The following is a 13,546-nucleotide window of genomic DNA, read 5'->3' as shown; positions in this document are numbered from 1 at the left end:
GGAACAGGAATGAAGCCAGTGAAGAGGGCGCATCCGCAACCCTCTGTATATACAAATGAGGCTGGGGGGGCTTGCTGATGCTGCCAATAAAAAGCAGGCATACATTGTGCCGCATAATAGTAGAGTTCTAAGTCCGGGGCACCCAGACCTCCCATGGAATAAGGTGGTGTTAAAATGTCCCAACGGACCCGCGGTTGCTTACCGACCCAGGCAAGTTGAATCAGAAGCGACTTAATGCGCTCAAAAAAAGGAGGTGGGAGTATCATCAGTATGTTGCAAAACAGGAATAAAAACCGAGGAAGGACTACCATTTTCATCAAAGAGACTCTGCTGATGAGGGATAAAGGCAAGCGTACCCATCTGCGGATATCGTCTTCAAGTCTGGCTTCCGCCCTGTCATAGTTCTCATTGAACACTACTTCGGAGTTAGTGTGAACCTGTATATCCAGGTAACACACAGGGTCTGCAGTCCACTGTAGCGGGAAATCTAGCTCAATGGGATCCAAAGCCGGCGTGAGTGAGAAAATGGCAGACTTAGTCCTGTTAATATGTAGACCAGAGAACTCGCCATAACACACCACCTCCTGCAAAACTGGGGAGAGGTTAGACTCTGGGTTTCTGATATATATAAGGGTGTCATCCACATAAGAAGAGATGATTAGGTTATACCCATGCGTTGGCTATGATACTCCCGTAGAGCGCACGCCAAAAGCTCAGCCACATTCGCATAAAGGAGTGGCGACAGTGGACACCCCTGACAAGTGACCCTGGATAGCCTAAAGGGGGGTGTGACTATATTACCCACCCTGACCCTGGCAGTAGGGTAGTTGTACAGGACAGACACCAAGTTGGAAAAAAGGTCGCCCACACCCATTTGCCTCAGGACTAACATCATAAAATTCCACTTGATCGAGTCGAAAGCTTTTTCTGCATCCAAGAAAATCGCAGTTGCTTTGACTACGGGAATGGTATGCTGGATAGCCCAAAAACTGTGCGCAGATTGTGGGTGAGCGTGCGACCCGGTACAAAGCCAGATTGTTCGGGACTGACCAGAGTCGGTACTAAGGGAGCCAAACGATTGGCAAGTACTTTAGCAAACAGTTTAGTGTCCACGTTCAGTAAAGAAAGCGTTCTATATAATGAGCACTCATCTGGAGGCTTACCTGGTTTCGGGAGGGAGACCAGCAGATCCTCCCGCATCGATGGCAGTATCATCCCGCTCTCTTCCATCTCTTCGAATAAGGATATCAAGTGGGGGACCAGAAGTTCTCTAAACTCCTTGTAAAAGGCTACAGTTAGGCCATCCTGCCCGGGAGCACTCATAGATTTAAGCGCCTCATGAATTTCCCAGGCCTTAAGTGGCCTCATCAAGCATTCCCTGTGCCCGTCAACCAGCCAGGGGAGCCTGATATATTCCAGGTAGTCTACAGCTCTGGTACTTCCTCCCGATAGTCTGGACTGGTATAGCTCTAAGTAATAATCCCTAAACCTGCTAGCGATGGCAACATCGTATTTGCCAAGAAATGTAACCTCTCTGTCCGCAGTTTCGTGATACTCTACTATTGTGTCTCTTAATTCTGCTGTCGCCCCCGTTCTGCACCCCCCTCCTGAGCCTCTTGTTAGAGGGTAGCAAGTTTCTTTTCTAAGGTTATCAGATGATCCCTGATAGACAGGAGCACTCCTGAGTGCTTAGACATAGCAATCCCCCTTATGTATACTTTAAAAGCTTACCATGTCATGGAAAATAGGGGAACCAAGCCCATATTAGTGTCGAAGAAGACCTCAATGGATTCTGCTATTTCTGCCTTGAACGCGTCATCGAGTAAGGCATAAGGCGGTAACTGCCAGGTAAAGGGTGCTGGCCGTTTCGACGGTGTGTTAAACCATAATTGGACTGGGGAATGGTTTGAGTATGAGCGTGGCTGAAGTTCACCACTGCGGATAGCCGTGGTCAGGAGACAGGAAACAAACCAGTAATCTATCCTAGTATACAGGTTATGTGGGGCAGAATAGTGTGTAAATCCCCCCGGGCCACTATTTCTGGAGCGCCAAAAATCAAACATATTAAGCTCTGCCATAGCATCTTCGACACCTATAGCCGCATTTCACTGTCTCCGCGCCGGACCCCCAGAGTGGTCCAGTGCCGGATTGAGGACACAATTAAGATCCCCACCCCAAACCAATGGAAGGGATGCCCAGCGCCGCAGGTGTATCAGCAAGTCTCTAAAGAATTGCGGGTTACCGAAATTCGGGCAGTACACATTGACAGTTATAAACTCCAACCCCCTCCCTTTGACCTTAGAAATTACGAACCGCCCCTCCTGTCGGTCTCTAGAGCCTCCAGGGATATGCCACCTTTAGTGTTGACCCATGTCAGCATCCCGGGGGCATGAGTGGAAAAGACGGCAGCATGAAAGGCGCCATGAAGATGCCTGTGGGTAAGCATCTGAGAGTCAGTTGGCAGATGGGTCTCTTGCAAGAGCGCGACATCTATGTTATGTCTGTTGAGGTAGGCGATCACTTTCCTGGTTTTCTGAAAATCATTGAGACCCCTAATATTCAAAGTTAATAGAGTCAGACCATCAACTGAGAAACCACGTAAATAATGATGACAGCATGAGCACCCCTGCCATGTCTAGAATGAAAAGACCATTGAATCACACTTTTTCGCAGAAACACTCTTTCTGCATTGCAAAAGTACCATGTATATACTGTGTCAGGAAAAAAAACAACAAGACACCAACATTGCTTGTAAAATCCCACACTCCACCCACGCCATACAATTCCCTACTTAGCATTGATGACACCCTCCAGCCCCCGTCCCTCCCCACAAAAACCCATATTCTGCAAAACTTGGACGGTGAGTAAGACACAGGTAGATGTTGCCTTCTACCGCACAAGAATCAAAAAGAAAAATAGCAAAGTAGAAATCACAACACAGCCATCAAATGCTATTCAGTTGCTTCCATATTTAACAATAGCTAGACAGTTCAGTTGGCTACAGGAGCTGGGCACCCCCGCCCAATATACAGGGTGGATAGCCAACCATTAGAACAAAGAGACAAAAAAAAGGAGACCAATCCCAGTCCTGCTTAATAACGTCAAAAAGCTAAACAATACTTAAGTACGCTGGATCCATGAATAATATAGATCATGAACAATGACCCAGACACAGGATTCCAGGCCAATTTGATCAAAAGAGGAGGGAGAGAACAACAGGACAGGGCAAGACCAATCAGGACAGTGAGTTTTACACCAGCAGGTCGCAGCCGGCGCCGCTTCATTACTCGCCACCTGCAGCTCCACCAGCTGCCTCGTCCACTCCCATGGATTCCTGACCACTCCCCTGTTGTCTTAGATGGGTCTTTCAACACATTCTGAAGTGATTTCGAGTCAAGAAAAATTCTGGAATGTCCATTAAGGTTGACTCTCAGTCTAGCAGGGTATAGCATACCGTAGTCAATATTTTGGTCCCGCAGTCGCCGTTTCACAGGAGCGAATTGACGCCTAGCCTCCTGCACATTCATTGTGAAGTCCAGAAATAGAGAGAACGTTGAACACTCGTATTGGAGTGCACCTTTTGCTCTAGTTTGTTTCAGGGCAGCGTCACTATCCCTGTAATTGAGGAGCTTGGCAATTACTGGCCGTGGCGGTTCCCCCGGGGGAGGCCTGGGGCCCAGCGACCGGTGTGCTCTCTCCACCACGAACATATCTGAGAATATCTCTTGGCCCAGGTGTGTGACCAGCAGCTTTTCGGTAAACAATTCCATATTACCGGTAGAGGTCGTTTCCGGCAGCCCCGTGATGCGTAAATTGCTCCACCTAGACCTCGCCTACAAATCCTCTTCTTTCTCCTGCAAGGCAGCTAGCATCTTGGCAAACTATTTCTGTGTTTTGCTGACCTCCGTCTGCACCTCTTCCACCTCAGTGACTCTCTTTTCAGTCATGTCGATGCATTCGCCATGTTTGTCGAGGGGTTCAGACATTCTGTCCATACGATATGCAGGAGTGTCAATCTTGCCTTCGATGGTAGAGAGACTTTTCTGCAGGCTTTTTTGCATTACCGCTAGGATCTGTTTTAGATCTCCCGCAGCCTCTTCTGACATGTCATCACAATCGTCCATGGAAGGGGCGCCCTCTGCGTCTCTAGATCGTGACTTGCACTGCTCGAGTTGCAGCTTCAACTGGGTTTTGTCAACCTTGCCCATAATTTGCCGATGAGGTAGCGGGGATCACGCTCTACACCAACCAGCTGTGCTTCTCCTCGAGCCTCAAGGACAGGATGCAACACTTCCTTCCCGTCAGCTTCAATCGTGTTCACTGTCTCAGTGGAGTTCCCAGAATTCCGGCTGCCCCCTCGCTCGCTGGATCAGGGTCACCTCAATGAATCTAAGGCGCACAAATCACAGGGGCACCACACCGCAGGGCCCCAGATAGTATAGACCAGGCGCTCAATCACCTAAGGGGCTGACAGCAGGAAGAAGTAGCGCCTCATGAGCAGCAACGGCCGGGCCAGCACAAGAAGTTTATGTGTCACAGTTTTCGAGTAACCGCACCCTGGGAGCAAGGACAGAGTAATGAGCGGGGAGCTCGTGCACCATCACAGGCAGAATCAGATACCCGCAGGCAGCCACATCAACTTGATCCCAAAGCCGTAGGATCAGAGTACATGACCCATCATAGGGGCCTCGAGCGCGGGCCGTCCTACCCCCGCAGATGATCCAGAAGGCCTTGACTCTGATTGCTATCGTGCACTGCCCAAAAGTCACCGGCCCGCAATCCGCTATTTTCCAGTAACAGGGGCACAGCATACACAGCATGCCAGCCGCAGGGCAGTCAAAGGCAGCAGCAGCAGAACCAAGGGCAAAGCAGCCCCACTGCACGCCTTCCGATGCAGCCACCATGCCCAACCTCTGTATTACAGGTATGGCGAGTCACCTCGATCTGCGGCCAGCTGCACGGACCGCGCTATGCCCCTCAGATCAAATCGGTCCAGTTCTCCTCAGTAATGGCCTGCCACCAAACTGAGGTCCGCTGCTCACGTGGCAAGGGCAATGCCCAACTTCGCAGTGATGGCCGCGCCAAACCTCACACTCAAGCGAGACCGCCACTATCTGCGCCCGCGTTCTGTCGCGGACTACACTGGGTTGCAAGGGTTGCAAAATGGGATGTCGTCACTACAGGCACTCCAGCATCGGGCGGGAGGTCGTGAAGCCTCCAAGCAACAGCTCCTGGACTTGTGAAGGCAGGGAAGGCACCAAGTCAGGAAGGCTCCGCGGTCATGTACCTAGGCCCCAGCCAGTTATGGTGTCAGGTGCTCTAGGCTAAGCGGGACTTGCCTCTACCATCAGTCGTCTCTCGCCGTGGATTGGGGGTCAAAAATGGGGCATGGAAGCCGGATAAATGTAGGATAGGAGTGAAGGCTGCACAGAACTCGATCAAAGCGCGACCATCTTAGGCTTCAGCAAGCCCCGCCCCCCCAATGCCACAGCCTGATAATCCAACTACAGGCCATGACAGCTTTCTGGTTGTTTGACTCATTACAGTCTGAATCTGGAAGAGTCTAATTCTTCATAAAGAAAAGTGAATGACAGCTGTCCATTCTCCTTTTCTCCAAAGGATTTGCAATAAGAATTTCCCTCTTAGGCTGTAGTGCTATCCCAGTGTGCCACATCCTAAAATGGGAGGTTTACGACGATATGGTCTACTGAGGAGAAAACAGGCCACCTGATCCAGTGATTGCTTGCAGGCATACACAATAATTCCACACCCCTGTATGTCCCAACCTCTATTGGGTGAGACATCCTGTGGGCAGATGCCCCATAGTGTGTAATCACCAATATACAGTGGCCAAATAGTGGTTATCTGCTGTCTCTCATTCCAAAAGGTAACCCCTAGCAGAAGAGAGTAAATCACTCTCACATAACAGCCACTGTCCACTCTGCACATCCTGGTATCCATACACTAAACTGTTTGTTGACGCAGAATGTTCCACCCGTCCTGGTGCCTCAAGGACATCATCTTGTGTGTGACCATAGCCATGCACATATTACATGTGGCAGGCTTGGCACGTTTTTCTCGGGGAAAGTCAGGAATTGCATCGCCTTTGCTTCTGAAATGTAAGTGTTCACCCATTAGATAGTGATTTACAACACAATGGCCCTGACACTTTGTCTCTATAACAATCTGAGCCTCCAACAATACAGATATCTAAAATAATTCAATGTTTTCAGGCATCAAGGAAGGCTGGACTGGACATTCATTAGTCTTTCCATCTAAAAGTTTATCCACAAGCATGCTTGGTGATTGATTGTCTTTGACTTCTAAACATTCCAATAGTAAGATCATGGCTGATGAGTAGATTGATGTTGGCTATCACAATGATGGGCATGGAATAGGGGGTACTAATCCTTGATGTCTTTGGGTACAGTAGGATATAGTGCCCACCTGATGTAGGCAATAATAATCTATCTTTTATAATATATATTTTAGTGTCAATGTAAAAAAGAGTACCACTCCCACAGATTACTCAAAAATCATTTATTAATTTGTGCATTTGCGTTGATATGTTCAGCCATTTATGTATGCTGTTCTTACCTTTCGACGGATCGCCATTTTATCTGATCTGACCCGCAGCAATCGGCTTGCATGAATGATGTCTCTCTCAATTCGCTCCATGTCATTTCCAAACCTGATACTTTTATGGTGTCTTGTTTCATGTACCAGCGCTTCTGCTTCCCTTCTCACTTTTGCTTCCCTGAGAAAAATTTCACATACAAATGCAACGTGCACATTAGCAATTAAGGTTTTGGCTCTGCATGAGTAGCTACATCAAACATTTTTGAGAAATGGAAAAGGGTCATATAATAAGTCAGTTCAATTTGTAACAAGAGAGTTGATTGGACGCACAGACTCTAAACTCTGAAAAGGTTTGGAATATACTGACTGCTTTTTATAATACAAGCGGTTGAACAATTCTAATTTCATACGCTATTTTGTATTGTACGTTACTGTTTTTTCATGTCAACGTTAATTTGCTTCTTTGTACAGCACTCTGATACCTGTCAGGGTCTTGTTCGCGCTTTATAAAACCTTTCAAACAAATATGTTTCTAATGGGTTCAATGTATGTTTTGTATTCTAAATTAACTTAATCTAAAATATTCTTTAATCTAGCAGCAGGTATGATATATGAATGAGATCTATACTCTAAAAGTAATTTATCTTTAGAAACAGCCTTTAAGCTAACTTTTCAAAAGAAAACTATATCCACTTTAGGTTGTTAATAGCAATATTTCTAGAGATCAGTCAAGCGGGACATAAAAAGTAGAATCTGAAAAGTAGCATTTTCTATTAAACTCCTATAGATTTCTTTGCACCTCAACGCAGAAAAACAACAGAAGAATTAAAGTACACCCAACTTGGCATGAAATCAAAACATTACTCAGAGGAGGGCCTTTGCTTCATTTTGACTAAATCTATTCAGCTGTTTCCAAATAATTAAAGCTTTAAAAGCGTCTCAGGCTGGGCATGAGGTTACATTTTAGAGACAGCAGGACTGCTAGTCTGTGGAGTTCCACAAATCTGGTTTTGTGGCCCTACATAAATCTAAAAATCTAAATAATACTTAAATCTGATTGGATAAGAGAGCATTTCTCCTGTCAGCCATGCTGCGTTTGTGGATCCATCTGGATCCGTGAAACCGAAAGGATCTGATTGACTGGCCGCAAGTATGACCAAAATTATGTGAATCTGGTATTTCCTTCAGGGGCCTTGAGATTTGGAATTCCTGGCTGGGGATGGCAATCCTGATGCAAGCTTTACAGGTGGGGACCACAAATCCATGGTAAGCTTCAAGGACTAATTTTGGCCTATTGGAGGGGTCAGTGAATCCTTGAATGCACGTGGTTGGCTTCCTGCTGTGGGTTGGGCCCATGTCCTGACTAAATGTCATAAAGATGTCATTTAAGATGTCATCAGTGATGCCAATGTGCATGACGGTGTATGCTTTTTGATTTTTCCCTTTTGTGTTCTAAAATATATTTATATGATCTTCAATGCTAAGCTAACTTTAACTTTACCACATCTTTTATGGGTTTTTATAGTGGTCCCAAAGCATGTTTTCGCCATGCAATTTCCCATAGGAAGTTAGAAAAAAGGCTGAACAGCATTACATTACATTTAGCAGAAAGCTAGACCTTTACTTAAAAAGCATACTTTTTGTGATGTGGTGTAAATGCATTTAACCGTTTTTGAGAAAATGAAAGTTCAGAAGTCAGTAATATCTGTGCTGGACACAGTAATTTGATTGACAGGCCCAACATCAACAAAAATGTTGCGCCACCATTTTGAGGACAAGGAGGTAGGATAGGGGTATCCTGACGCCCAGGCCATTGTGGCAGGCAAAATAAAAAGAAAAGTTTGTTCCACTGGTCCTGCGGGATAGAAAACAAAAAATGTGGGATATGTGTTCATGGACGGTTGTGCACCGTTTGAGATTGATGAGCAATGGGGGGAGGTTGGCCGCCTGTGGGAGTTGGGCATTGGGTCTGGGCCTAGGCCAGTCCCTGCAGCAATCTCCACATCGGAATGGCTGAAGACTCTACATGATGTGGATTGACTGCCTTCGAGGGCTTGAGCGCAGGACTTGATCTACGCCGAGGTCCGCGCCCATTTTGGATGAGAGGATACATTTTGAGCTAAACAAATGGGAAAAAAAACAAAGCACTTGTGCTCTGTTGTTCAGGTTGTTCCAATGCGTTACTGCGGATGGTGCAGTCACAGCAACTTTTTACCACAAACAAAGCATAATTACACAATGTGGTGGAATAGCAAAATTTCAGGATTAATTCTAAAACAAAATTACTGAAATGATGCTAATTACATCAGGATAATGCAGACTTCTCGTACGCCTTTTTTCAAAACACTAGAAGTGGTGTTTTTTAAAAATAGAGACTTGAATGATATAAATGCGTTATCTAGCAGACATTGAATGTATTTTTAGATAATATTCAAACTAATTACTAGTTATTACTTTTATTCAATTCTATGACATGTTTTTAATTGCTGGTTTTTTATTTGTTCTGATGCAAACTCTAACACTTAGGGCCTGATTACAATGTCGGGCGGACTGATCGTCGCTGTCTTGAGACTGACCGACCTCTGGCCAGCGGTCTCGACACCGCCATTACAATGCGACCACACATGGTGCGGTCGGATACTCCCATTTCTCTATGCTCCAGCTCCCATGAAGAAATGGGAGATTCTGTTAATCCCTGCACCGTGTGGCAGACACCTCAAGGTGGCCGTGCAGGAATGGAGCCTAAGTTGATGTCCGACAGGCTCTGCATGTCAGAAAGCCCAACATGGCAAGCCAGTCGTAAACAGACATCGTTGCCAGAAACGCCGTCCTCAGGGATTATGCTGGGGCCTCCAACTGGCCAATGGGCTCCTTAAGCTCATCGGAAATCAGCCGGAATTACCGGATGGTTTCAATTCTGACTGCCTACATTGTTATTAGCAGGTAATTGTGCCTATAAGGGATTTCCTTTCATACTTGTAGGCACAATTACCTGCTAATGTATAGACTACCCAAGAGTTTATTGGGTTTCCCACTTTTTCCTGTAGTTACATTGTTAATCGGCGGTGAGAATTGAAATTGGAGATGTCGGTCGGAAAGCCTCCGACCTACAGTTGAAGGCTTTCTGACCGGCATCATTATCGGCCCCCATAATATCACAACTATTGTAATCTGTATACTAATGCTAGTTAATCCACTAAATTGCCACAAAGGAATGGATAAATAATTATGGAGATTGATAAATTAAGTTTACTTAACATTGCAAAGAAATTGAACATGTTTGTAATGGTCTTACTGTAATTTTATTGATATAACTCTTGTAAATATAATGATCAATATAAACGTTTACATAGATGAAAAGGAAAAATCAATTGGTTAATGCTGTAAGAACATGTTGCATACACTAAAATATTGTCTTTGCAGTTTAAATAAATGAATGATATTAGTGGCTTCAATCCTTTTCACCGTATTGTAGATATTTATGATAAACACGTTTGAGACATATTACTGAAATTCTTACGTTTTTTATGCTTCTGAACTACCTTAAGTTATGCAATTGTTTTTAGCCATATGTTTGCACAAAAAATATTTGCCTGACTGTAACACTGTGGATAAATACGTCTTACTAAAAAAAAATGAAATGCGATCAAAATTACGTTTATTGAAACTGGAGTGCCAAAGATTGGTTTCTGAAAAAATATCAGTTTAGCTATTAAATTAGGAAGAGTTATGAGAAAAGCCCCTAACAATAAGGGAATTGGTTTCAAATGGAAGATCTGGTCTTTAAAACAATTACAGATATGCACAGCTTCAGATCTATATGAAATAGCCATTCAGAAGAGGTTTCCTCAAGAAGCATTTTCATCAGGCTCACATAGGACTGATTTGGTAAACACAATGACATCCATTTTACTGGATTTAACAAATGCATGAAGATGAGATTAAAAAAATAAGAAACAAAATTAATATGAATGTTGATTTTAGCAAATTGTTGAATTGTAAACTTAAAAAAATATTCTTTCAGATACACACTGTTGAAATCTTAAAACATCAGCATTTACTGGAGGAGCTATAAATCTCAAACATGTCACTGGTTCAATCAAAATCTGCCTTACTGACCAAAACTCAATATAGATGTATTGTAGGCATGACACTTCAATCACAACTAAAGTACAGAAGTAGAACGTGCAATGAATGACACATCAACAACCTTATACAGGTGTCACAAGCAACATACCACGATGTTTCCAGGTGGGACTCCAGGGTCCAGGTTGCTCTAGCTATTGTCATTTCCACATTGGACACTGCAACACTGGTGATTTCCTCATCCCTTCCGGAAGATCCAAGAAAAAAAATAAGACCAATATTAGCTAAACAAAGTCATTAAATTCACCTTTAGACACCTTTAGAATCAACGGCAGACGAGCGAACTGGTTCATATAAGTGTATTTTCTCCTTCAGAGATGACATGTATAATTTGGGTTTTGGAGACCCACACCTGAGTGATTTGACCCAAGTCCAAATAAATGTTCAGATATCAGATAAATCTTATCAGTTGTGCAAATATAACTTCTTACTCAGGTATTATCAATGTCGTTATGCCATTAGTCATATGAGTGGTTCTTGACACTTGCTTGCCCCCACATACTTGTTTATATGTCTGAGTAGTGGGCTGGACTGTTCCCATGAGGCACAGGTTCAAGACTGATTTGCATATGGCCAGTTCTAAACTGGGGTGACGTGGTGAGCAAAATAACGAAAAGGTGAAACCCCGAAGCCGGTCCTAGGATGCTTGATTCCGGTCCAGGGAAGACATGGCTTGGCAGTTCAGGCTGGACTGTTCCCATGAGGCACAGGGTCAAGACTGATTTGCATATGGCCATGTCTGAACTGGGTTGGCGTGGTGAGCAACATAACGATGGATTAAACACAGATCTGTGACTGGGGGTGAATGTTTTGCCAATGTGCAACATTCCGTCCATCATCTTGTGTGTTTTGAGTAGTGAGCACATCAAGTTGAAACATGGACAAAAGAGGAAATCATTGATGGTCATGTTTGTGTTAGTCAATGCTTTCAAAGCTTTTTTTATTTTGGTAATCTGTACCACATGGTTTTAGATATATTATCTGGGCTATGAAAAGAACAGTTAATGAAACCCAATTGATTGAGTGTTGACAATGTCATCTATGTCTTTGGGAATCATAATGTTTGGGAGTGGTGGGAACAGCGAGGGGTTAAATTACCCATTTTATCTCAAGGATGCATGTATGAAGTAGGCACCTCTCTACTGCCAGGACTTACATGTTGCCAAATAATTTTCTGCATATCAATCACTGCAGCACTCAATAGATATTGAGAGAACCCCATCCACAGCAGTGACCCACAGAAATTAAATGTTGTTGAGAACTGCTTTGTGTACCACAACAAAATATTCTGTTTAAGCAGAATGTATGTTGTTAGCTCTTTATACAAATTTGTGAGTAAGGAAAGAGCAAATGTAGTGTCACTCTGACCTCTGCCAATTTTGCAGGACTGAAGTTAGCAGCATCCATAAATACAAACCAGGTGCAAGGAATTATAAACAATAAACTTTGCGGTGGTGAAATAAAAGAGAACAATAAACAATTAAATAAACAATATGGTACCTTTTTAGGTCTGGCGTTAGTCAAGCCCTTTTGCTTTTGAAATATATATATATATATATATGTATAATATACGTATTTAAAGGGGCAGGTGTGTAATTCACATTTTGCTTCCGCCCACTACATCATACGGCACAGAGCAGGGGGTCACCCTACTGCAGTCACTGGATAACTTCACTTTGAGAGAGAACATCTGCACAGAAGGTAATTCCTTTCAGTGCCAGTGCTTTTATTTTCACTTCATTACTTTAGTGTTGCCTTTGTGTTAAGAGTCTGATGAGATAGCAGGATGCTTTCTAACAGCTGTCCATGTTGATCACAGGGCACGTTCCAGCTTTATCAGTTCCTCTCTCCTGCGGATAGTATTGTAAATTCCTTTAGGAGTGGCCTTTTTATCTGACTGCTGCTACTTCACTACCTACCAAGTTGTGTCCATTTAAAACTGTTCTTCATGAAGTTGTAATTTCTTTTGTTATGTGTGCACTGACGTGCATTTCTAACTGTGCTCCTGTGTGTCATGTTGTCATATATTATAATTGAGGACTAGAATTATATTTGTAAACCAATTTAGTCTGTATAGTCTTATATTTGTAAACGTTTCCAATGCTCTTGTATGTTGTGCTTATATAGACATTTAACTTTAATATCACTAACATTACATCTATCTATCTACCTACCTACCTACCTACCTACCTACCTACCTATCTATCTATCTATCTATCTATCTATCTATCTATCTATCTATCTATCTATCTATCTATCTATCTATCTATCTATCTATCTATCTATCTATCTATCTATCTATCTATCTATCTATCTAACTATTTGGCTTTGCAAGCTTTCATTTTTTACCTACCTTTTCGGCGCTTCTTATCTATTTGTAATATGGATTTACAAAAACATTACACATAAAAGCATTAGCAAAGAGGCTTGAAACCAATGGCAAAATAATTGGCTTTTTTCAGTCTTGTATTATCCACGACCTTCTGTTTTTACAAAAATTATGTGTGTGATATAGTCAGTAATAGATCTTTTCAGCCAGTCTTCATCCATTAGTCTGTTGTCTTGTCAGTCACATTTTTCTTTCAGCAACTACATCATGTATCATGGGAAAGTGAGTCAGTCCCCTTCAGCCATTGGCTGACTTCACTGTCACTTACAGCATTCTGCATTTTCACAAGGTGTACCCCCACACACAAAGTAGTTATCTTCAGTGATGCCAGAGATTACTATAGTAATGTGTGCTTTTTGTTGACCAAAAATATTTTTGCCCTCAACCACCTTTTTTTTTTAAATTGATGAAGGCCCACCATCGACCCAACAA

At 43.4% G+C, this 13,546-nt stretch overlaps 1 protein-coding gene across 1 annotated transcript in view; it reads right to left on the bottom strand.

Moving 5' to 3' along the window:
• MYOM3 (myomesin 3) overlaps positions 1-13,546 on the bottom strand; it is a 508,088-nt gene that overhangs the window by 420,146 nt on the left and 74,396 nt on the right. Inside the window, exons 3-4 of the mRNA XM_085647857.1 lie at positions 10,817-10,909; positions 6,598-6,757 (exon numbers count right to left, since the gene is read on the bottom strand). Of these exons, the coding sequence (XP_085503983.1) occupies positions 6,598-6,757; positions 10,817-10,909 (253 nt within the window). The remainder of the gene's footprint in view (positions 1-6,597; positions 6,758-10,816; positions 10,910-13,546) is intronic.

This window comes from Triturus cristatus, chromosome 3_2 (genome assembly GCF_964204655.1).
Source record: "Triturus cristatus chromosome 3_2, aTriCri1.1, whole genome shotgun sequence".
Lineage (NCBI taxonomy): Eukaryota > Metazoa > Chordata > Amphibia > Caudata > Salamandridae > Triturus > Triturus cristatus.
The sequence above is the reverse complement of the archived record's forward strand: the minus strand, read 5'-3'. Positions and strand labels throughout refer to the sequence as shown.